The 25,932-nt window shown below is 41.4% G+C and overlaps 1 protein-coding gene across 7 annotated transcripts in view; it reads left to right on the forward strand.

Annotated features, from left to right (window-relative positions):
- Window positions 1-1,519: 1,519 nt before the first annotated feature.
- LOC140480388 (ubiquitin thioesterase otulin-like) overlaps window positions 1,520-25,932 on the forward strand; it is a 65,513-nt gene continuing 41,100 nt past the window's right edge. The window contains exons 1-7 of one of the 7 annotated variants that reach the window (XM_072575181.1): window positions 1,520-1,841; window positions 6,173-6,608; window positions 13,781-13,882; window positions 16,740-16,943; window positions 18,206-18,439; window positions 20,338-20,559; window positions 25,238-25,522. In XM_072575181.1, the coding sequence (XP_072431282.1) occupies window positions 6,391-6,608; window positions 13,781-13,882; window positions 16,740-16,943; window positions 18,206-18,439; window positions 20,338-20,559; window positions 25,238-25,522 (1,265 nt within the window). In that variant the 5' untranslated portion in view covers window positions 1,520-1,841; window positions 6,173-6,390. Of the gene's footprint in view, window positions 1,842-6,172; window positions 6,609-7,883; window positions 8,065-13,780; window positions 13,883-16,739; window positions 16,944-18,205; window positions 18,440-20,337; window positions 20,560-25,237; window positions 25,523-25,932 lie in introns of those variants that run through there. The other 6 variants (XM_072575184.1, XM_072575183.1, XM_072575188.1 and 3 more) reach the window with 6 other exon arrangements.

Raw genomic sequence — 25,932 nt, forward strand, 5'->3', positions numbered from 1 at the left:
AGGAATAAATTGATTAGGGATAGTTAATATAATTTTGTTAAGGGTACGTCATGCCTCACAAACCTTATTGAGTTCTTTGAGAAGGTGACCAAACAGGTGGATGAGGGTAAAGTGGCTGACATGATGTATATGGGTTTCAATAAGGTATTTGATAAGGTTCCCCATGGTAGGTTATTGTACAAAATACGGAGGCGTGGGATTGAGGGTGATTTAGTGGTCTGGATCAGAATTTGGATCAGAAATAACTGAAAGAAGACAGAGGGTGGTGGTTGATGGGAAATATTCATCCTGGAGTTCAGTTTGGGTCCACCGTTGTCATTTTTATAAATGATCTGGATGCAGATATAGAAGGATGGGCTGATAAATTTACGGATGATGCTAAAGTCAGTGGAGTTGTGGATAGTGATGAAGGATGTTGTAGATTACAGAGGGACATAGATAAGCTGCAGAGCTGGACTGAGAGGTGGCAATTACTAGGATATTGCCTGGTTTGGAGTGAAGATCTTACAAGGAAAGGCTGAGGGACTTGAGGTTGTTTTCGTTAAGAGAGAAGATTGGGAATTAACTGAGACATATAAGATAATAAGAGGGTTAGATAGGTTAGACGGTGAGAGCCTTTTTCCTCGGGTGGCAATGGCTAGCATGAGTGGACATAGCTTTAAATTGAGGGGTGATAGATATAGGACAGATGTCAGAGGTAAGTTCTTTACTCAGGGAGTATTAGGGGCATGGAACGGCCTGTCTGCAACATATTAGGCTCACCAACTTTAAGGGCCTTTAAATGGTCATTGGATGGACATGGGATGAAAATGGAATAGTGTAGGTTAGATGGGTTTCAAATTGGTTTCACAGGTTGGCGCAACATCGAGGGCCGAAAGGCCTGTACAGCACTGTAATGTTCTATCAATAATAGTGTTAATACTGGCTACAAATAGGATATCAGCAATGTATTTATCAGTTTGAGTTAGTGCTGCTTAAGAGAGTTAGCTTATGAGGTAAGATTGAACAGGCTGGGCTTGTTTTCACTGAACTTTAGAAGAGCTGGTTGATTGAAGTTAACAAGAATTATGTCTTGGTTGGATAGATGTGAAAATGGCATTTATTTTTGTTGGCAAGTTGAAAACTAGGGAACAAGGTTTTCACATTAGAGGTCAGCTTTTTAGAAGATATGAGGGGGATTGTTTTCTTCTGTGACTGTTGAATATTTTTATGTGTGTATCTGACTGCTACATCAACATATTGAACAGCCAAATTTCAGTAAGTTACTCTTTCTTCTACCTCTGGTTTTCCTCTGCAAATCATTATTTTCTTGCCCTTGGTTTCCTTTACTCAGTCAGATGGCTAATGCCTGATTCTCAGAACATCTGCCATGCTTGCTTCTGAAATGAAACCAGAACTTGGGGATAAAATTGACAGGAAAAATACAAAAACGTTTACAAGTGTCACGTGAACTATTGTCATGTGATCTGGACATAACGTGCTCAGACCTGAACCAATTCCTTCAGCAATATGGACAACCCGAGCAAAGCGACACTTGGTTTATGACCTTTCCTGTTAAATTTGTTTGCTAAGGAATGGTTTATTAATCTAAAGAAGTCATATAATTTTTTTTGAGTTACAATAACGTTTTTGAAGTACTGTGACTACTGGAATTGGATTCTAATATTTATTTTAGTAAAATTGAGCAAAAGCAACCTTTTTTCATAAAACGTTAAGTGATCACTGCGGAACAACTACTGTGAAAGCGAAACCAGAATATTTTCGTGGGGATCACTTCCTATACGTGGAGGAGTGGTCGGTGACAACATTAACACGAGCCATCACGGCGGAATTTTATGAAGGTAATGAAAATCGTCCGCCTGATTAGCGACCTGTGCGGAAACAATGCAATTTTGTTATTTATCGATGAGGTTTGAGGTTATGGCTGCTGAAAGGACCAAGTTTAATTGGTCGCTTCCCCGTATCAATCATTGTGTGTGTTTAATCCAGGAGTTTCCAGAGTTTAAACCGTGTCTGCTAAATACAAAAGAAGTAGGGGAGAAAACCCTGTGAGAAATTAGATGGGAATGCGAGAAGTTTGTTTTCAATCTTGCGCTATTTCATATTCGGTTCAATCCAGACTGTCAGCTCGCAAGTTTTCTGCAAATGTACAAAAATACAGAAGATAGCGATTAAAACCACAGAAAAGCGAATGAATCTGTTGAAACCCCTGTGGATACAAGGTTGACTATAGGTGTGTAATGGGAATTAACCTGATCCTTTCAGTCAAATTTTATGCGGAAACGGCCAGCAGCAAATTGAAATTTCAGTGTTTAAGCGTGTTCCGGCACACGGTATATACAGTATATCTGTGCCTAACGTATTTTGGCATTTCCTCTCGGCGAGTGAATAAGCAATGTTCAACCGCCTTCTGTCTCGAACATGGCCAGCCTTCATTAAATCTTTAACAACAACAAAAACAGAAATTGTTGGAAAAGCGATTTTCAGAAGAATGTTAACTCTGAAGTCTCTCCACAGATGCTGCCAGACCTGCTAAGCTGGTCCAGTAATTCCTGTTTTTGTTTCTGATTCACAGCATTCGCATATCTTTTGGTTTTCATTAAATCTTTGCTTGTGCAGGATGGATTTTTTTTATGTTCAGTCAGTTGGGAGACTTTTTTTGGCATCGTACAAATAAACTTGAGAACAAAGATAATATAAAATGTTGGTGCGTATCAGAACTTTTGCAAACCTTTGGACTTTTAAAATAAAAACATCAACTCGAACTGGAAACCTTAATGAAGAGCTTTAGCTCAAAGAAGCTGGTTGCAACAGTTTTGTTAGATTTTGACAATACGCGGCGTTTTAACTCTGTCGGAATCATATGATTTAGTACATGTATTGACCCGTTTCCTTTTGGTAACATACACCCGAACTGAGGAGTTGCGTCCACCGCAAAAGGACGAAAAGGCACCTCTTTAAAGTTCTGATCAACTAGGAAAAAAAAGGGTGTTCCAGTAGTGGTGTATAAATTGCTGAGGATGTTGATAAAGTTGATACAGCAACATTGAAATAAAGGCCACCACAGGTACCAGTAGAGAATTCAGAAGAAACTTCAGTAGAAGTGTTGAGAATGTGGGGAACTCATTACAATGGATTATAGTTGAGGTGGACAGTGTAGTTGCGTTTAAAATTAAAGTTAAGATGGATAACATAGGCTAGAGAGTGGAATAAACGGTTAAGCTAATTGAGTTAGGTGTGGAAGAATCGGAGGAGTCATGAGTTGGGCATTATTGTCAGCTTGGACTTGAATGGCCAGCTTCTGTACTTCATGTAATGTGTACCCCAATCTAAGACTGGTTGACCCATTTCACTCATAGGAAAACATGAGACTGTTTAATAACTGGCATTGCAGTGTCCAACTGAGTTTTTTTTCTGTAAGAGGAGGTGAAATTTACAAAACTAGCAAGAACATGTGAGACTGGTAACTTTGCTAGTAAACATTGAGATCAATGGTGAAAAATGATCTTGGTTCAGAAGATCAGGATCAGTTTTGATAAAGACAAGAAAAATTAGCATATGCAGGAAGTCACTGCTGAGAGAGTAGCTATATTGTTGGACAGAGCACAAATGAAGAAATAGAGGCTTATTGCAAAGGTACAGCAATAATCTTGGGCAATTTTAATCTTTGGTAAAGGTAGACTTGAGGATGAATTCAGAGTTAATTTGGAACAGTTTCCCAAAATATAATTTGGAACTAACCAGATAATGATTTTTCAATATACTTGTGTAGAATTAGTGGTTAATTAATGGTTTCAAAGCAAAGGCTCATCTAGGGGGAAAAATGATAGAATTTCACATTCATTTAGAGGATGGGGATCTTGGATCTGAAATGAGTGTCTCAAACTTGCTAGCAGTTGGCTAAAGTGAACTAGGAAAATAGATTAAAAGGTAAAATGAATAAACAGCTACAATGGTAGGCATTTCCAGAGTTATTTTGTACTCTTGAACAAAATACATTCAATTGATAAGAAAAAACTTTTGAGATAGATGAAATACCTGTGACCAACTGAGGAAGTTAACAACAGTGTTAAGTGGATAGACAAGGTATGTAAGGACGTGACAATATAATTGTGATGATGCTGTGCTAGTAATCCAGAGGGTTGGGTGAATCCATGCGTTCACATTCTGCCACAGCAGTTAATAAAGCCACTCTCAATGCTGACCATGAAGCAGTAACTACTTTGCAAATCCATTTGGATCACTGAAACCTGTTAGGAAAGGAAATCTCCTGCCCCTGTTTGATCAAGCCTACATGTGATTCCAGATCTACAGCAGTGGATTATCTCTTAACTACCCTCTGAAATGGTCTAGAAATCCACTTGGTTCAATGGCGATTAGGGGTAGACAGCCCACATCCTACGAAAGAAATACAAGAAAATATTGAGATTAATTGTGGGCCAGCAGATTAGCAAAATTTTATTATCCAGCAAATTACTGAATAAAGGAAGAAAGCACAAAATCTAAAAACAATAAGAGCTTCTTAGATTAGATTACTTAGTGTGGAAACAGGCTGAATGTGCAAACTTCACACAGACAGTTGCCCAAGGTGGGAATTGAACCCGGGTCTCCGGTGCTGTGAGTGCGAACCATTGTGCCATCATGTCACCCTAAGGGTCTAGGAAGGAAAGGTGTAGCTACAATAAGTGTTGGTGCTTAGAAAATGAGGTGGGATCCCAATAATAGTAGAAATATTGCTTAGAGGCTTTTAACACAGGGAGGCTGTTGCACTGCAGCTCTCATACAATTCTTGCTGACCATGAGACACTCCTACTCTTACAACCTACCAATGATGGAAGAATTTGCATGTTGATAATCAACAATGTAATGAACATTTTCAGTGGCTTTTTAATCCTGGTGGGTCAGAGAACCACATAAAAGACCCCCTACTGTAAACACTGTTGTTTCTTAATTCTACTCAGATGCTTCCATGCATCTCTTTATATTCTTTGTTACAGCTGAAGTGATTTAATCCTTGATCAATAAGGCTAGTCTTCCAATGTCTTTTCCCTATCTTTGTGCAACTTATAACCTTGAATATTCTCAGACCTGTCCATTTAGCAGCTATGTCTCAATAATGCTACTACTTCATATCCTCCAAACTAAATTTGCACTTGTTATTCGTTTAAATTTATTTCTGATACCCAGTATGCTATTGCAAAGGATGCTGATTTAGGCTACAACTGTAACCTATCCTAGTATACTAATATTTTTCATTTACATTTGTTATTTTTCATTTCTGTTTTAATTATCTATCATGTTTTGGCTTTCCCTTTACCTGTGTTATATGAAGCACAATTTTTGACTGTTACACTATTCTCCTCATTTTAAAAAAAAACTAATTATTGATACACCTTTCCATCTGCAAATTCTCATCATGAACCACAACAACTGATCTTCCCCCCCCTCTCTCCAATAATCTGTTAATGGATCAGAGATGTGTCTCACATGCTGCCAACCATGTTGCTAAGCAGATGTTGTGTAATTTTTTGATCAACACCTAAATCATTAAGGTACAACTGCTGGCTCATCTTCTTGTTGAATTGTATAGTGGACTTCCAAGTTAAGGTTAACTCAATAATTTGGCAGGGGATGGATGGTTGATGTGATATGAGAGAAAGCATATATCAGCATGCACCAAACTAAAACAAAAAAAAAACTTGGTATTATGCACCAACCATGTGTAAGTGTATCTAAATCTCAATCACTTTGCACATGTATATTATTAATAACCAACACCTTGTCCTCTTTCATGTACTACATTTTTTGAGTTAATTTTAAATGTGACCCGATTCTCAAGGTATAATATGCTGTTCAAGATTACAATGCCAAGGTCACTTATTAAGCATGCGTGCTATCTGTAGCATAAAAGCTACCGCCAGTGCATTACCCAACCAAAGAAGTAAAATTGGAGTTACCCTTCCAAATCACCAATCTCATATTGAAATTATTAAAATTTACATTGCTATTTTGAGCAATTCTTCGGGCACAATTTTTGCACATATATTCAGATGTAAATTTTTGAGTATATCTTGAGAATATCATCTAATTGTATGTTAATTTCTGTGTTTTTTTAAAGAAAATATACAGTGTGCCAATTCTGACTTATTAACTCAATACTTTTCTATTGTAGGTCTCTGGACATAAATGTGTTGACAAGTTTGGCATCTACTCAAACTTTACACCAAGGAATCGACACCTAGTTATAGCACCTTTAGGTCCTCTACGCATGTATAGTTGTATTTAAACAAATTTGGAAGTACTGGTGAAGGCCCATAAAGGTTACTCAGTAGCTATATCCAATATTACACACGCTTCTAAACATGTATCAGCTTTTGACATAAATATATAATGGGGAACTCTTGTTGTGGAAGTCCTTCTCACCATAATGAAGAAGAACCTGAATTGCAAAATGAGCGGGAAGCTTTATTAAGTTCGTGCCACACATGTATTCTTAATGAACAGACAACATCACCAGAGAACTCAGTTTCCAGCTGGAATACAACCAATCTGCAAAATAAAACTAGCAGTGCAGATACTTACAATAGTGATGAAATTGCAACAAAGAGGTAAATTCCTTTCGTTCAGAACTGGTGATTCCATCTTTTCATCTGTTTCACTGTTATTTCATGGCAAAATTTCGTTTAGATTAGCAATGTGACCTCAGTAATAGTTAATTGTAGACCTCTTGTTTTATTTGCTTGTGGGATGTGGGCACCACTGGTTGGCATTATTAGCATCTCTAGTTACCATTGAGATGGTGGGGTGAGCAGCATCCTTAAACCACGTGCTGTAAGTAATATATTTAAAGCAATCATTACATTTCCTTTAAATTGTACTCTTTGTTCAACTTTTTAGGCAGTTAATAGATTTATCAGTTAACAGAAATCCACCGGCACAGGGGTGATACGGTCGCTCAGTGGTTAGCACGTCTGCATCACAGCGCTAGGGACCCGGGTTCAATTCCTACCTTGAATGACTGTCTGTGTGGAGTTTGCACATTCCCCCTGTGTCTGTGTGGGTTTCCTCTGGGTTTGTCTGGTTTAACTCCCACAATCCAAAGATGTGCAGGTGAGGTGAATTGGCCAATTGCTAAATTGCCTAGTGTTAGGTGCATTAGTTAGGGGGTAAATGTAGGGGGATGGGTCACTCTGTGGACTTGTTGGGATGAGATTCCACACTGCAGGTCATCTAATCTTAATCACCCTGCGTTGCTCTACGACTGCAGACTGCCTCGGCTCGCTGTGTAGCGTGCTCATCTATGAGACACTTAAGGGAATGCTGCACTGGAGGGCCTTGCTGAGCTTTGCGTGGGCCAAAGGTTATGGGGTTCATGTCCCAGCTGCCCCAGAGATGTGCATTAGAAGGTTAACTAAGAGTAACTGTTGTTGTTGTACAGCCTCTGTGATGTGATTGTGACTGAGGAGTTGAATAGTTGGTGTTATTTAGCCTCCAGCTGACAATGCTCCTGACGAGTCGCATTGTGACGAGTCAGGTACATTGTGACGAGTCAGGTACATTGTGACGGAATCGGTTATTTGCTGCAGTTATCTGCGCGCGCGGAAGGGCGTGACACGTTCTGCGCTGATTTGCCAACGCGGTGTACACCCAATTCCTCTCTACGATATCAGAGGTGGGTTACCTCTTTTTTTTCTCTCTCTCTCTCTCTCTGTGAAAGGACAAAACGCTTTTTTCCCACAGTATTGTTATTTTTTTTTAAAAAAAAACAAATAAACCGCCAGCGCTCCCGCAACAAGCTGCTGTCGGCAACTACCCCCAAACGTGAGGCTGAGCGCCGCCGCACGTCACTTCCGAGAGATGCGTGACGTGACCGGATGTGCCTCTTGCGGTGGGCGGGTGGTGGTGACGTAGACGCTAAGGTCATCGCCCACTGGGCTATGTCTGAAGTTGGATCCTAATTTAGACAGGGTCAGCAATGACCAGTTGTTGCAAATGTAGGATTCGGGAGTTTTCCTCAAGTCGGTTTTGTTTTTGCCCAGTTGAGTTGTTTTGTGGTGGTGAAGGGTAAGTAGATTGGGGGTGGTTTAAGAGTCCTTCAGTAGTTCCAGGTTCCTACCAGCTGATGAGGGAGATCTCATCCCTGGGGCTTTGGGCAGGCTCCGGCTGGCTGGGCACAGACTGTACTCTTTTGTTTAGAACGTTTAACTTGGGCACCGGAGGCCAAACAAAAGTCAGAAGGAAGCTGTTCCACGCTTTTGAGAGAGAGAGAATTTCTTAAGGAGGGGGGGGGGGGGCATAAAAAACTTTTTTCGCTGAGAGGGTGGTGGGAATCTGCCAGAAACTTTACAACCTTGGGGGAAAAAATGTTTGGATCAAAGCTTGAAAAATAACATTCAATGATATAGAACAAGTGCAGGAAATTGGAATTAGCACAACTCTAGTGGCAGTATTGGGATAAGGAGTGAGTCAAAACAGTCGAGGCAGACAGGAACAAAGCAGAGAACAAGGTAGGACCGATGAACTGCATTTATGCCAAACAGGTAAGGCAGATGAACTTGGGGATATTGAACTCTGATGTCACAACTCGGATGGCACAGGGCTCAGGAATGGCCAGGACCGGCAGCTTAATGTTACAGGGTATGGATGCTACAGGAAGGATAGAAGGGGGCAAGAGATGAAGTGGCGTGGCATTTTTGGGAATGGATGACATTAAACTATTTGTAGGGAGGTTATTCCTGGGAGTACATCCAGGAAAGTTATTTGGATGGAATGGAAAAATAAGAAAATCCCACCTTGTTGGGATTGTACTATAGACTCTGCAATATTCAGCAGGAAATTGAGAAACAAACTTGAAAGGAGATCTCAGTTATCTGTAAGAATAATAAGGTGGTAATGGTCAGGGATTCTAACTTTCCAAACATAGACTGGCCATAGTCTTAAGGGCTTAGCTAGAGAGGAATTCAAGTATGTACAAGGAAATTTTCTGATTCGGTATGTGGATGTACCTACTAGAGAAAGAGCAACACTTGATTTATTCGTAGTAAATAAGGCAGGGCAGGTGACTGAGATCAGTGGGGGAGTGCTTTGGGACTAGCGACTGTAATTCTAATAGTTTTAAAACGGTGATGGAAAAAGATAGACCAATTTAAAAGTTAAAGTACTAAAGTGGAGGAAGACCAATTTTGACAGTAATGGGCAAAAACTTTTCAAAGTTGATTGGCGGTGGATATTTGCAAGTAAGGGGGCAGCTGGAAAATGGAAAGCCTTCAAAAATGAGATGATGTTAGGGTGAAGGGCAAGGCTGGTAGATGCATGATGAGAGAAATTGTGGGTTTGGTGGGGTGAAGGTAGCTGGGACTACGATAGGCAGATGAAGGTGGGGGTGAAAGTAATAGTTTGGAGAGGAGGGTGGAGCGGATAGGTGGGAAGGAAGATGGACAGTTCAAGAGGGCAGTGCTGAGTTGGAAGGTTGGGACTGGGATAAGGTGGCGGGAGAGGAAATGGGGAAATTGTGAAATCCACAATGATCCTGTGTAGTTGGAGAGTCCCATGGCAGAAGATGGTGTTCTTCCTCCAGGCATTGGGTGGTTAGGGTTTGGTGATGGAGGTGGTCCTGGACCTGCATGTCCTTGGTGAAGTGGGAGGGGGATTCGACCACAATTGGTTACTGCGGGTGTCCCAACACTGGATTAGTGGTGCTGGAAGAGCACAGCAGTTCAGGCAGCATCCAACGAGCAGCGAAATCGACGTTTCAGGCAAAAGCCTTTCATCAGGAATAAAGGCAGTGAGCCTGAAGCGTGGAGAGATAAGCTAGAGGAGGGTGGGGGTGGGGAGAGAGTAGCATAGAGACAGTCTGCAAGATCAAGAAAAAGGAAGAAAATATATCTTTTAGTATAGACAGCATGGATTAAGTGAATCCATAGAAAAGTATAAAAGCAGTAAAAGTATACTTAAAAAAAAATCAGAAGGGCACAAAGGGAATACGAGATATCTTTGGCAATTAGGATTAAGGAGGGTCCAAAGGGAGAGTATAGGCAGGCTTGCTGATCCTATGTATAGAACTGCAGGAGATGGGATAGACACTAAATGAGTTTTTTGCATCAGTGTTTACTGTAAGGATGGGCATGGAAGCTAGAGAAATTGGGGAAATACATAGCAATATTTTGAAAAATCTTCATATTATAGAGGTGGTGGTGTTGGACATCTTAAGATTCATAAAAGTGGATAAATGTCTGCGACCTGATCAAGTGTATCCTCGAACTCTGTGGATAGCTGGGGAAGTGATTGCTGGGCCTCTTGCTGAGATATTTGTATCATTGAAAGCCATAGGTGAGGTGCTGGAAGACTTGAGATTGGCTGAAGTGCCATTGTTTAAGCAAGGTGGTAAAGAAAAGCCAGGGACCTTCAGACTGGTGAGTCTGACATCATTGGTGTGCAAGCTGTTGGAGAGGATCCTGTGATACAGGATTTGCATGTATTTGGAAAGGCAAGGACTTTATCGGGATAGTCGCATGAGTTTGTGCATGGGAAATCGTGTCTCACTAAATTGATGAGGGCGGACTGGTGGACATTTTTGGTAATGTGTTTGATGAGGCTCCATGTAATAATCTAACAAGGCTAGATCACATGGAATGCAAGGAGAACTAGCCATTTTGACGCAGAACTGGCTCGACGGTAGGTGACGGAGGTTGGTGGTGGATGGTTGCTTTTCACATAGGCCAGTGACTAGCGGGTGCCGCAAAGATTGGTGCTGGGTCCACTGCTTTTTGTCACTTACTTAAGTGGTTTTGCATGCACATAGGAGATATGGTTTGTAAGTTTGCAGGTGACACCAAAATTAATGGTGTAGTGGACAGCTTATATCAAAGTACAACAGGACCTTGATTTGGACTAGCAGGTCAGCTGAGGATGAGAGATGGAGCTTAATTTAGATAAATGTGAGGTGCTGCATTTTGGAAAGGCAAATCAGGGCAGGACTTGTACAATTAATGCTAAGATCCTGGAGAGTGTTGTAGAACAAAGAGACCATGGAGTGCAGATTCATAGTTCCTTGAAATTGAAGTTGCAGGTAGACAGGATAGTGAAGAAGGAATTTGGTATGCTTGCCTTCACTGGTCAGTGCATTGATCTAGGAATTGGGAGGTCAAATTGCAGCTGTACAAGACATTGGTTAGGCCACTTTTGGAACACTGAAAGCAGTTCTGGTGTCCCTGCTATTGGAAGAATGTTGTGAAACATAAAAGGGTTCAGAAAAGATGTTGCCCAGATTGGAGGGTTGAGCTACAGGGAGAGGCTGAATAGGCTGGGGCTATTTTCTCTAGGGTCGAGGCTGAGGAATGACACTATGAGCGGTATCAATATGGTGAACAGCCAAGATTTTCTTCCCCAGGGTAGGGGTGCCCAAATCTAGAGCACATAAGGTCAAAGTGAGAGGAGAAAAATTTAAAAGGGACCTGAGGAGCAACATTTTCAGGGTGGTGCGTGTGTGGAATGAGCTGCCAGAGGAAGTAGTGGAGGCTGGTACAATTGCAACATTTAAAAGGAATCTGGGTGGCTATATGAATAAGGAGGGATATGGGTCATGTGTGGATATGTGGTCAGCATGGACGAGGTGGACCTATCGCTGTCTCACAACCCTTTCTCTCCACCCACTCTCCCACCCCCACCCCCCCATTTATATCTCAGATCCTTCCCCCTTCCCAGTCCTGATGAAGGGTTATACCTGAAACATTGACTCTCCTGGTCCTCAGACGTTGCTTGATCTGCTGTGCTTTTTCCAACACCATATTTCATTGACTCAGAGTGATCTGTTTCCATGCTATACTTCTGTGACTCAATAATAGGGTGAAGGGCCTTTGTGTGCTTTATAATTCTATGACCCAATGACTATTAAAAAAAAAGTTACCCTCAAAGTTAAACTGAAATATGTCCATTGATCAAACTGTAACTTAGCATTTCACTCTCAAATATTTCCCCAACATGTGTATTTGTTTCCAGAATTTACAGTGCAGATTGTGTAGCTAGATTTAGTTATCTACTAGAAATAGAAAAGACACCCAGTCTCAAGGTTATGTTGAGGTTCTGGTCGTAGCCTTCTAATGGCTCATGGGCATGGGTAGTAATAATACTGGCGGATTGAAATGCTTTGTCCCTGTTCACGAAAAAGGGAGTTAGCTAAATATTATTGGTGGGGAATCTTTTTAAAAGACCCCAGTCATGGTATGGACTATACAGTTGGCACTAAGAGTCAGAGAATCCTACAACATGGTGATAGGCCCTTTGGCCCCAACTGGTCCATGCCGACCAAAATGTCCGTCCATGCCAACCCCAATTCCCTGCACTTGGCCCATATCCTTCTAAATCTTTCCTATCCATGTATTTGTTCAAATGCCTTTTAAACGTTGTTAGTGTACCCGCCTCAAATACTTCTGCTGGCAGCTCATTCTATATGCGTACCACCCTCTGTACAAAAAAAAGTTCCCTTTTATTCTTTCCCCTCTAACCTTAAACTGATGCCAGAGGGTCCTTTATTCCCCAACTCTGGGAATAAGACTGAGTGCATTTACCCTAATCAAGCCTCTCATGATCTTATACACTTCTATAAGATTTCTCCCCGCGCCCCCCCCCCCTCAGTCTCCTACGCTCTTAAGAAATAGGTCCTATCTTGCCCAATCATTCCCTATAATTCAGACCATTGAGCCCAGGCAACATCTTTGTAAATTTCTTCTGCACTCTTTCCAGTTTAATAGCATCCTTCCTATAACAAGGTGACCAAAACTGAACACAATACTCCAAGTGTAGCATCACCAGCCCCCATATAACTGCAACATAACTTCCCGACCTCTATGCTCTGACTGATGAAGGCCAGTATGCCAAAAGCCTCCTTCACTGCCCTGTCTACCTGTGACTCCACTTTCAGAGAACTGTGAACTTGAAGTCTAAGATCCCTCTGTTCCACTGCATTCCTTAAGGCCTTATTAGATTAGATTACTTACAGTGTGGAAACAGGCCTTTCGGCCCAACAAGTCCACACCGACCCGGCGAAGCGCAATCACCCATACCCCTACATTTACCCCTGCACCTAACACTATGGGCAAATTAGCATAGCCAATTCACCTGACCTGCACATCTTTGGACTGTGGGAGGAAACCGGAGCACCCGGAGGAAACCCACGCAGACACGGGGAGAACGTGCAAACTCCACACAGTTTGCCTCAATTCACCTGAGGCAGGAATTGAACCCGGGTCTCTGGCGCTGTGAGGCAGCAGTACTAACCACTGTGCCCCCTTATCTTTCACCATGAAACCCCTACCTTGATTTGATTTTCCAAAACGCAAGACCTCGCACTCCTGTATGTTAAACTCCATTTGCCATTCCTCGGCCCATTTCCCCAGCTGATTGATGTCCTGCTGCAATTTCTTATAACCTTCATCTCGGTCCAGAATACCGCATATTTTAGTGTCATCAGCAAGCTTACGAATCATGCCTTGTACATTCTCACCCAAATCAAAACAGCGCCAATCCCTGAGGCACTCCACTAGTCACAGGTCTCCAGTCCGACAAGCATCTTTCCACTATTGCCCTCTGCTTCCTAACATCAAGCCAATTTGCCAGCTCGCCCTGCATTCCATGCGACTTAACCTTCCAGAGCAGCCTACCATGTGGAACCTTATCACAGGCCTTACTGAAATTCATGTAGACTACATCTACTGCCTTTCCCTCGTCAACCTTCCTAGTCACTTCATTAAAGAACTCTTAAATAATTTGTGGTTATTCCTAGAACGTTCTCCCAGAGTGCTGGTGAAAGCAGACACAACAGCAGCATCCAAGAAGCACCTGGACGAATATATGAAGAGGAAAGGAATAGTGGGAGACAAAACCTGTAAGTCAAGACAGATCCTGGAAGGGCAAAATATGTTGTTGCAGCTTGGAAAGCCAAAGGGCCTGTACCATTGCTGTGTTCTTTCTTGACTAACGGTCTGAAGTTGGTTGTCATCTGCATTCTGAGCAGTATCAGGAGCATTTAACAAATTTTATCCAATTGCAGAATCCCATCTAATGTTGGACACTGTTTAGATTTTTGCAAGCATGGGCTGATTGGGTACGGTCAATATTTCCCCGGCTGCAGACAATTGAAGTGACCTGCTGATTGATAGAATCTGCTAGTCTTTAAGGAACACATCATACATACCCACGATCACACTGGCATTGAACTTCATAAATCACATTACTCACTTGCACGATTGGCAGAAGGTCTTTTTGATTTGATGGCAGCATTCTATTCATGAGTTGCTGACGTTTTGAGAGACTTTTGTCTCCGGTAGATAGGCTATTTTTCAGGACCAAAAGTAGTGATCTTAGGCCCATTAGCACTGTTTACAGGGAGAAATTCTCTAATCAGGATAGCCGTTATCTCTCAGGATGGCTTTGATGTGCTCTGTCAGCATCAAGCTTGTACAGTGAAAAATGGCTTTAACTCTATTTATGAAGCTTCTGATAACGCCAGCCTTGTATTGTGTGGATCTGTAGGGATCTCAATGCATATATTGTCCAATGAAAGTAGGTTTGTGGTAGGTGGTAATAAGAGGAGGCAGTAATGGCAGATTTCATAACTAACATGTCAAGTAAAAAGAATTACTTTAACTCCATTTCAAAGGTGGATTTGAGCAAAACAGTTTCTAATCCTCATTGGAAAACCTAGGCCATTATTTAATGGTGGAAAATTGCAGTAATCGGAGGCGCAGAGGATGTGAATGTCCTGATATATGAACCTCAAAAAAAAATATTACTCTGAAGTACACCAACTGATCAGAAAGATGATCAGTAAGTTGTAATTTATTGCATGGTGAATGGTTGGCAAAAATAGTTTTGTTATGGCAGTATTGAACATCGGAGTACTGTATATATTTTGGTTTCATTATTTAAGAAAACATCCAAATGCATTAAAGCAGTTCAGAGAAATTGATTCAGTTGATGTCTGGTATGGGGAGGGAGTTATCTGGCGAGGAAAGGATGTACAGGGTGGGCTTGCATACTTTGAAGATATCTTTCCATGAGATCATAACATAGGATTCTGAAGTATTTCATAGGTTGAATACTGAAAGGATCTTTTCTTCCTGTGGGAGAGATTGGAACTAGGGGACCTTTTTTGCAAGGTTTGTGAAGGTTTGTAGCTCAGGTTGAGGTTTAGGGTGTAGCTTTGCTCGCTGAGCTGTAGGTTTGATATCCAGACGTTTCATTACCTGGCTAGGTAACATCATCAGTGGCGACTTCCAAGTGAAGTGAAGCTGTTGTCTCCTGCTTTCTATTTATATGTTTGTCCTGGATGGGGTTCCTGGGGTTAGTAGTGATGTCATTTCCTGTTCGTTTTCTGAGGGGTTGATAGGTGGTGTCTAAATCTATGTGTTTGTTTATGGCGTTGTGGTTGGAGTGTCAGGTCTCTAGGAATTCTCTGGCGTGTCATTGCTTAGCCTGTCCCAGGATAGATGTGTTGTCCCAGTTGAATGGTGGTTTTTTTCATCCGTGTGTAGGGCTACGAGGGAGAGAGGGTCGTGTCTTTTTGTGGCTAGCTGGTATTCCTGTATCCTGGTGGCTAACTTTCTTCCTGTTTGTCCTACATAATGTTTGTGGCAGTCCTTGCATGGAATTTTTAGATGATGTTTGTTTTGTCCATGGGTTGTATTGGGTCTTTTAAGTTTGTTAGTTTTTGTTTGAGTGTTGGTGGGTTTGTGTGCTACTAGGATTCCGAGGGGTCTTAGCAGTCTGGCTGTCATTTCTGAAACTACTTTGATGTATGGTAAGGTGGTTAGGGTTTCTAGGGAATCCTATGATAAGGTGATTAGGGGACCATTTAAAATTAAAGGATGTCCAATTTAGACAAAGTTGAGTGTGTACGTTTTCTTACTAAGGGTTATCATGTGTGAAGCATTCCTCTACATACAATGGTGGAGGTGAAGTCATTGAATACTTTTAAATCAGAGGAAGGTAGACTCTTGACTAACAAGATAGTCGGTTGTTATTGAGGGAGGCAGGAATGTGGAGTTGAGGCCTTGATCAGATCAGTCATAATCTTACTGAATAGATGAGAGGGGCTGAGTGGTCTCTGGCTGATCCTAATTACGATATAGTATATATCATGTTGTTTGACCAATAGAGGGAGCCACCTCTGAGCCAGATCCTCCTGTTGCCAGGATTCATATGTGCATTTTTCAGCAAGGGGAGTTCTACTTTTTAAATGTTTTTATCTGTGCCCATACACTGGTGTACGCCATGTTCAATTTATTGGTTCATTGATGTGCTGACGCTCATAGATGTTCCACATGGATTCCGAATGCTCCTCCTAAAATTATGAATAGTGAAGAATATGAGAATTTTCAAAATCTCATCTGCATCCAGTTTTTAACGTGCATTCAAGTGTCAACCTACAGTCTTTCAGAAACATGCTGTAGTATAATTGGTATGCTGACACAAATGCCAAATCTATAAACTAATATTGATATTTGGGTAGCATTATTGAGAGGGAAAGAGATAATTTAAGCTAGCTGGGTGTGGATGTGCAAGAATAAGATGGAGGAAATTCCTTTGAATCTAAATGTGCAAGGGGTGTGGAATTTGATTGTATTTCTTACATTACAGTCCTTAATGAATCTTTAGCACCTATCCAAGACAGTCTGCTGCATTTGTTTAAGGAATGTAGTCTGTGTTAACGGCTCTACAACAGTGCACTTTTTTTTTAAAAGTTTCTCCCCACAGTCTTCAGTTGCAATTAAAGCAGATCTTGAAAGTGAAGAATATGGCACCAACATACAACAATTAAAAAACAGTTACCAAGAACAGGCTTGTGCAGTGCAGAGAAGTATTGTAGCTTCAGAACTAAATACACCATCTGTACTCGGTAGAACTGAAGATCTTTGCTTTAATGTTGAAACACTGCAAAATGTAAAGTAAGTGGCATTTTTTTCCGGTTGAATGTCTAAGGGCAGGAGTTGTTTTGGGGGGCAACGGGGAGAGAAGATAAGAACCAAACAAAACTGAACAAAAAGGTTGTTGAATAAACACATATGTTTTGAAGTATTTGAAGATGACACTTCATGTGTTAATCTAGAATGCAGTATTTCATTAATTATTAAAAGACTGTAGGCACGTGAAACTATAAAGAGAGCATTGCACTTTCGGTTTGCTGAAGGTCAGAAATTCTAGAGCTTAAACTTTTTAATCTGACCTAAGATTTAAATTCATGGAGATATGCTTGACTTGTTTAAAAATCAACACCCCTCATGGAAAGTAACTCATCACATTTGCCTAAAAGCAGTCTGACGTAACAGGTATCTTTGTTATTGTCAGAACTTAGAAGGCAAATTTAATCAGTAAATTACAACAGCAGTATGACCACATCTGCTCTGGGGAATTAGTTAATTGGTCAGCTTTTTGGTTTCTCTTCAAACATTTTTCTGTTACAACACTTTTCAGCTCTAATTCATTGAGTAGTTTAGCTAAGCTCTGGACAGTCATGAATGCTCAGACTACGTCAGAGTTTGTTTCATCACTCCCTTTGGAGGCTTGTAAATAGGTGAGAGAATAAGTAATGAAATATTCCTATTGCAGGTGTCCTTTTAATAAAAACTATATTTGACTTTTGGCTACTTGAGCTGCAAGAATAGAAACCCTTGTTGTGGTTTAGGATTTGAACTCTTCATTATGTGTTCATATCCACGCAATACATTGACTTTGACATTTTATGATCTAATTCTATCTGCACTGTATTTGAGAAAGATCTTATAGTCATATGGGTTTTTGTTGCATCTTTGCTAAATGTTTTAAAATGTAGCCAATTTGGGATATAGATGGGGAGAAAGTGAGGACTGCAGTTGCTGGAGATCATTGTCAAAATGTGTGGTGCTAGAAAGGTACAGCTGGTCAGGCAGCATCCGAGGAACAGGAGAGTTGACATTTTGAGCATCAGCCCTTCATTAGGAATGAAGGGCATATGCTCAAAACATCGAATCTCCTGCTCCTCTGGTGCTGCCTGACTGGCTGTGCTTTTCCCGCACCACACTTTTTGACTCTGGGCTTATAGATCGGCCAACAACAGCAACACCACTTTAAAAGAAAATTCACTCAATATCTCAAGAAATCTGTTGCATGAGAAAATCTGTTCTATTATTGTCAACTGAATCATCAGGATTATTGTCTAATTGTTTTTAAGTTTCTCTTTGCGACCTTCAGCTGAGACTGGGCCCAACTTGGAATTTGTACAGGATGAGAAGTATAACTCTCTGCACAATGCGCAGCAGATAGAAAGTGAAAGTAACCTTCAGAAACTTGCAGGCAAAGTTCAGGATACCAATGTTACACAAGAACTCAAACCAGCATCTACTCTGAATGGTATTACAAGTGCAGAAGATCACCAAATTGATTCTAATTCTTGGGAAGGAATAAGGTAAAGTAAATTTTATGTAAATGATCTCAGTTTGCTGCATACCCCAAATCTGCAATTCTTCCTAACCATCACAAAATACATCAAGTAACTATTGCCACTTGAGTTTTTATTTAGCTTCAATAAACTAGTCATCTGAAGAATGACTATAAAGCCTTGTTTATCTATGGTAGTTGGACAAATTTCAAGCAAGCTTTTTAATCATCATTTTTATATCCATAGAATTAATCTCTTTTTATTTTGTTCGTTCATGGGAAGTGGGCTTTGTGGGTTAAACTAATTCTCCTTGAGAAGGTTGTGGTGAGCCACCACCTTGAACTGCTAAAGTCCATCTAATGTAAATGCACTCTCGGTGCTAATTTCAAAGTTATGTGTTGGGCACCCTGGAGGCTGATTTATAATTTAATGATGAGGTCAGAGAAGTACATGGGCACAGATATTCCTGTATGAAAGTCAGTGAACGTACTCCGCATGGAAACCAGGGCTGCCAGCATGATAGATTATCTGAAGTCTTTCGAACTGTTCTTGGCAGGTCTAGAGCCAGCTTCAGGAACCCAGGCCTTTCAGTCAGGAATGTCCAAGGACTCCTGCATTTCTGACTCCTTCAGTCCCAGCTCCCCACATACCACAATCCGATAATCGTTCCGGTAGTGCTTTACTGCTGCATGTCTCTATCCCCATTAGCACTGCAAAATCTACCCACCAACACCTTCCCCATTGCTCTAGCAACCCTAGTTCAGCTCTCAACCACTCTCCTGCCACTGTTCATGACACCATTTCACCTCTGCATGCCTCCCCCCCGCCCCAACCCCACTCCACCAACAGATGGCAAGTGTTAGCAGGGGTGGGATAGTAGGGTAGTAAACCTGAAGCAAGTGTACGACTTTCTTCAGTTACTTCAAAAGCAGCTCTGACTTCTACGCATTTGCCTCCTCTTCCCACACACATTTCTCCATGTTGCAGCTCCATGAGGAAGTCCAGTCACTTCAATGTTTAAATTAAAAGTTTAATTTTCACGAGTAGTCAATAGTAAAAGTTTCTGATTTACCACTGACCAGAAGATCTGGACCCTGAAGTTAATCACCTGAGCCCGTTTTAAAGTTTGCGACAACGCTGCTCAGGGTCAGAGCTGTGAAATGGTAGATTCAGTTCAAATACAAATAACGCTTTGAGGTCAAAAAGCTTAGTTTAATAAACTGGTGGAAAGACTGATAACCAATAAAACTGTATGCTCAATACTCCAACAAAATATTAACTAATTGAGAGTTAGTTGATAGATCTGTCTTGTGGAAGTAAACTAGTTTTCTTTGAGGCTTTGGAGAACGTTTAATTCTTAGACAAGATTTCATGAACTTTGATTAGTTGTTTCAATAACTTACCAAGCTGTCCTCGGCACATTTTTTTTAAAAAAAAAAGCACTTTGCAGTTCGTTCTTCCAAGCATCAAATAAAATACCTGTAATTGGTTTGTCATAATGGTTTCCAAATAAAGAGTAATGCTGTTTCTTTTCTTAATATTATGAACTCTGCTACCTGCAATCAGCAATGCCTAAACATCAAAATTGAGTCATCTTGATTTCATTACACATAAATTTTGGAAGGAGGCAGAGACTATAGCAACTTGTACAATTGAATGAAACAAAAGAAAACGGCTGAAAATCACAGTAACTAACTGTGGAGCAGTTTCCACTAACAAAAAGTGGATACCTCAGGGGGTTTGGCATTTTGTATTTTATGTACTCATCGTATTTTGTGTAATAATGAAGAAGGCAGTTAGTGAAAGTATTATACTTTTTGACTGACTTGTAACATTGTAACACAGCAATTGAAGCTTTCGAAAAGGTTTTGTGATTGTCCTATCGTTAAATCAATTTACATAGTGTTTCTAAAAACTTGCTGCAGCACTTCTGAGAAACCTGAAAGAGAGGAAAAATGTGACATTGAGGCAATGCCGAAAACTGTGCAAGGTGATGAAAGCAACGAGCTGGTTGATACTGTGTCACAAAAATGTCAGAGCAACTTGCATACACAATCTGTAGGTGGACCATGCAGCTCTATTATGGGCAATTCCATGTGCATTGCAAAAAGACCAAGACTTTCTCAAGACAGCAACTGCAGTGATAGGTCAGTTCTCTTTTGTTTTTTTGCGTTTCCTTTTTGAAAAAAACCTGTTTTAATGCTGGATAAACTTGAATCACAAGAAAAGATTTCAGAGATGATTAAAGAATTGTAGTTCTGCTTCTAATTTTTGAGTGCACTCAAGGTCTCGTGACTCAGTGGTGTTGTGGTTAATTGAAAAAATGGCTGAGCACAATGGAGAGTAAATACTTTGACGGATAAGCTGACAACCTTTTAGTGGGCCAGTCAGGAAGCACTTTGGCTAGGTAAAAGAGGACTTACGTTCGGAGGCAAACAAATTTGTAATCTCTACAATAATAACTAAGGGAGAAGTAGTCATTTGGATATGTAACTGGCACAAAGGTAGGAGACAGAGGGTGCTGATGGAGGGTTGAGGAGTCCTGTGACTAACAGTGTGCTGTAAGATTGGTGCTGGTTCACTGTTTTTTGTCACTTGAATGATTTGCATGTGAATACAGGAGTTCTAGTTAGTAAGTTTGCAGATGGCACCAGAATTAGTGGTGTAGTCAACAGTGAAGAAGGTTACCTCAGAGTATAACAAAACCTTGATCAAATGGGCCAATGGGCTGAGGAGTGATAACCATGAGATGCTGCAAATCAGACAGGGCTAAATGGTAGGGTCCTGGAGAGTGTTGCCAAACAAAGAGACCTTGGAGTACAGGTTCATAGTTCCTTGAAAGTGGAAATGCAGGTAAATAGGTCAGTGAAGAAGACATTTAGCATGTTTGCCTATGTTGGTCAGTGAAATGAGTTTAGGAGTTGGAAGGTCATATTGCGGCTGTACATGACATTGGTTATGCCACTTCTGGAATACTGTGTTCAATACTGGTCTCCTGCTATGGGAAGGATGCTGTGAAACTTCAGAAAAGATTTACAAGTATGTTGCTAGGGTTAGAGGGTTTGAGCTATAGGGAGAGACTGATCAGGCTGGAGCTATTTTCCCTGGAGTGTCAGAGGCTGAAGGGTAACCTTACAAAGGTTTATGAAAGCATGAGGTGCATGGATAGAGTAAATAGACAAGTCTTTTTCCCGGGGTAGCAGAGTTCAAAACTAGAGGTATAAGTGTAAGGTAATAGTGACAAGGTTTAAAGGGCAACCTTTTCACTCGGAGGGTGGTGCATGTATGGAATGAGCTGACAGAGGAAGTGGTGGAGGCTGGTACAATCCCAGCAGTTAAAAGGCAGCTGGATGGATATATGAATAGGAAGCGCTTCGAGGGGTATGGGCCAAGTGCTGGCAAATGGAATTTAGGATTCCTGGTTAGCATGGGTGAATTGGACCAAAGGGTCTGTTTCCATTCTGTACATCCCTATGACTCTTACAAAAATATTTTACAGCGTAACCTGCCTTGGGTCTTAAGTATATCCAAGTTTTCCCCAGTTTACTAAGATAACATTCTTTCTTTGCATTATGGCAAATATGGACATAATAGGATTAATCACAATTTTGATTTTGTAAGAAGGTGCCCCAGAAGTTTGCATCTGGACTTTTACATTAACAGAATAAAAGCCAACCAGACTAATGTTGCGACTATGTTTAGCAGGCTATATGCACAGATAATTTAATATATTTAATTTCTTGTCAATACATTCATTCAACTTTGTTGAACCTGTCTGGCAGGAATTTGCTGGCACTTGAAATGAGAATATTGACATCTTCTGAATATTGACATCTTAAGTTCTGAATTGCTGGTTTTGTTCTCGATTGAAATGTTCCAACTAAAATGTGCAGACTGGGAGTTAGATTAGATTACTTACAGTATGGAAACAGGCCCTTCGGCCCAACAAGTCCACACCGACCCGCAACCCACCCATAACCCTACATCTACCCCTTACCTGACACTACGGGCAATTTAGCATGGCCAATTCACCTGACCTGCACATCTTTGTGACTGTGGGAGGAAACCGGAGCACCCGGAGGAAACCCACACAGACACGGGGAGAATGTGCAAACTCCACACAGTCAGTCGCCTGAGGCGGGAATTGAACCCGGGTCTCAGGCGCTGTGAGGCAGCAGTGCTAACCACTGTGCCATCGTGCCGCCCTTGAGTGCAGACTTGAGTTTCCAGACCTAATGTTAATATATTACTGAACTTTGAGTTTTGCAATGGTGCAAACCTGGGGTAGAAATAAACATTCCTAACTCTGTTATGACATATCAAAGATACCTTTTCTTGTAGACTTGGCAACATGTTTCTACAGGGAATCTGCATTTAAAGTGGGCCTGTTTAGCATTGTTTTGATTTAACATTGGTAAATTATTAGGATCAGAAATTTCATTGAGCAGCACAAGATTCATCAGAAGATGTCATTTACTGAACATCACCTGACCCGATTGGCACCATTTTGATGTGACTTGCAGCCACTCCCACTGCTGCTTCGCTAAATGAAACTTACAATAAGTACCCACCATATCCCAGGCCACCGACTGGAGTTGTCAGATGGTTCCGCCAACATAGCAGTCACTGCCCCTTCCAATTCCATCCACTTCAGAACTTAGCAGCCCCTTCTCCTGGGCCAAGAGTGCCAGTGATATCAGTGCCTCAGCAGTAGTCTATTTCTTCCCTGGTTTGTGAGGCATCGGCAGCTTTGTAACTCAGCAGGTCTCTTTCCCCCTCTTTTCCCCCCCCCCCCCCAACTCTTGGCAAAACTAAATTAATTTTAGTTCCTACATGATTGGGATCTTTCCTATCTGTTCAACTGTGACACTACATCCACGAAATGACAATTAAGTACTTTCAAGATCTGCAAAGAGGTTTGGTGAAAGGTCTGTTGTTTCTCTCTCAACTAGTTCGCCCTATGAGGTTATAGATTAGATTAGATTAGATTACTTAGTGTGGAAACAGGCCCTTCGGCCCAACAAGTCCACACCGCCCCGCTATCATGGACAAGTATGAAGCAAGAGTCATAGGTTTTAACATTTGAAATTCTTACAGTCAAAGAGATATACAGCACGGAAACAGACCCTTTGTTCTAACTTGTCCATGCCGACCAGATATCCCAACCCAATCTAGTCCCATCTGCCAGCACCTGGTCCATATCCCTCCAAACCCTTCCTATTCATATACCCATCCAGATGCCTTTTAAATTGTTGCAGTTGTACTGGCCTCCACCACTTCCTCTGGAAGCTCATTCCATACACGTACCACCCTCTGCGTGGAAAAAGTTGCCCCTTAGATCTCTCTTATATCTTTTCCCCCCTCACCCTAAACCTATGCCCTCTAGTTCTAGACTCCCCCACCCCAGGAAAAAGACTTTGTTTATCCTATCCATGCCCCCTCATGATTTTATAAACCTCTTTAAGGTCATCCCTCAGCCCTAGCCTATTCAACCTCTCCATATAGCTCAAATCCTCCAACCCTAACAACATCCTTTAAATCTTTTCTGAACCTTTTCAAGTTTCACAGCATCTTTTTGATAGAAAGGAGACCAGAATTTGCACACAATATTCCTACAGTGTCCTGTGTCCTGTACAGCTGCAACATGATCACCCATCTCCTATACTCAGTACTCTGACCAATAAAGGAAAGCATACGAAAAGCCGCCTTCACTATCCTATCTACCTGCGACTCTACTTTCAAAGAGCTTTGAACCTGCACTCCAAAGTCTTTGTTCAACACTCCCTAGGAACTTAGCATTAAGTGTATAAGTCTTGCTAAGATTTGGTTTCCCAAAATATAGCACCTCACATCTATCTAAATTAAACTCCATCTGCCACTTCTCAGCCCTTTGGTCCATCTGATCAAGATTCTGTTGTAATCTGAGGTAATCTTCGCTGCCCACTACACATCCAATTTTGGTGTCATCTGCAAACTTACTAACTGTACCTGTTATGCTCACATCCAAATTATTTATGTAAATGACGAACAGTAGTGGACTCCTAGCACCGATCCTAGTGGCACTCCACTGGTCACAGGCCTCCAGTCTGAAAAACAACCCTCCACCACCACCCTCTTTCTTCTACCTTTTGAGCCAGTTCTGTATCCAAATAGCGAGTTCTCCCTGTATTCCATGAGATCTAACCTCGCTAACCAGTGTCCCATGGGGAACCTTGTCGAATGCCTTACTGAAGTCCATATAGATTCCCTCCAACAACTTGCCCACCACTGACATCAGGCTCACTGGTCTATAGTTCTCTGGCTTGTCCTTACCACCTTTTTAAACTGGCACCACGTTAGCCAACCTCCAGTCTTCCGGCACCTCGCCTGTGACTGTCGATGATTCAACTATCTCAGTGGTGTGTGCTGTATACAGTGGATGTTTGATCTACTGAATAGGACATGATGACATCGGTTTATTATTTCCTATTTCCTGTCATTTTCTCCTGCCTATCGGATATTCTCGTGTCTCCTTCTTATGTCCATAGAATTTACCACTACTTGCTATTGACCCTGCTTTAGAAGAAAAATATTAACAATAGAACATTTGGACAGAGAGTGCGGTGCTAAGTTTTATAAATTTTTCTTCACTTGTTAGGTGGGGAGATGTGTTTTTTCTTTAAGTACTTGTTGCACGATGTTCATCCAACCATTCAACTAAGATAGTGAGTGTAGCAATGATGGGCACAAACCTGAGCCATCATTTTGAGCCAGATGGTCATACACTTAGTTGTTTTGTTTGTGTTTTCTTTGTGTTCTGATAATCTTTGGCCTTTATTTTAACAGTGGTCTCCAAGAGGAGCATGAGCAGGCAGAGGCGATCTTGCATGATGGTGAAGAGAGAGCCAAGACGTATAAAAATAAACAATCTGATTGTGGAGTAGAGGAAGTGAAGAATTGCCAAGCTAGTGAAGAGCTCGTTCATTTAAATGTGCAAATTACTGAGTTGGTGTCAGATATAACAGACCTAAAAGATGATCTCTCCAGCGATGAAAGAAGTCTTTGGGAAGGTGGTGTTGCTAAAGAAACTGCTGTAAATAAGAAGATCTCCGATCAAGAATGCCTTGATGGGTATGTTGTACAATATGCAGTGCAACTCTATGCACTGCACGGTGTAGTGGTTAGCACTGCTGCCTCACAGCGCCAGGGACCCAGATTCAATTCCGATCCTAGCATGACTGTCTGTATGGTGTTTTCACATTCTCCCCGTGCCAGCATGGGTTTCTTCTGGGTGTTCTGGTTTCCTTCCACAGTCCAAAGATGTGCAGATTAGGTGGATTGTCCATGCAAAATTACTCAGTGTGCAGGTTAGACGAATAAGCCAGTGGATATGTGCAGTTCCAGGCATAGGTTTGGGGGAGGCGGGAAGAGTCTGGGTGGGATGCTTCTTGGAGAGCTGGAGTGGACTTGTTGGGCCAAATGGCCTGTTTCCATGTTGTAGGGATTCTGTGGAAATCTGCAAATTTTCTAAATTGAATTGG

This window comes from Chiloscyllium punctatum, chromosome 8 (assembly GCF_047496795.1).
Source record: "Chiloscyllium punctatum isolate Juve2018m chromosome 8, sChiPun1.3, whole genome shotgun sequence".
Taxonomy (NCBI): Eukaryota; Metazoa; Chordata; class Chondrichthyes; order Orectolobiformes; family Hemiscylliidae; genus Chiloscyllium; species Chiloscyllium punctatum.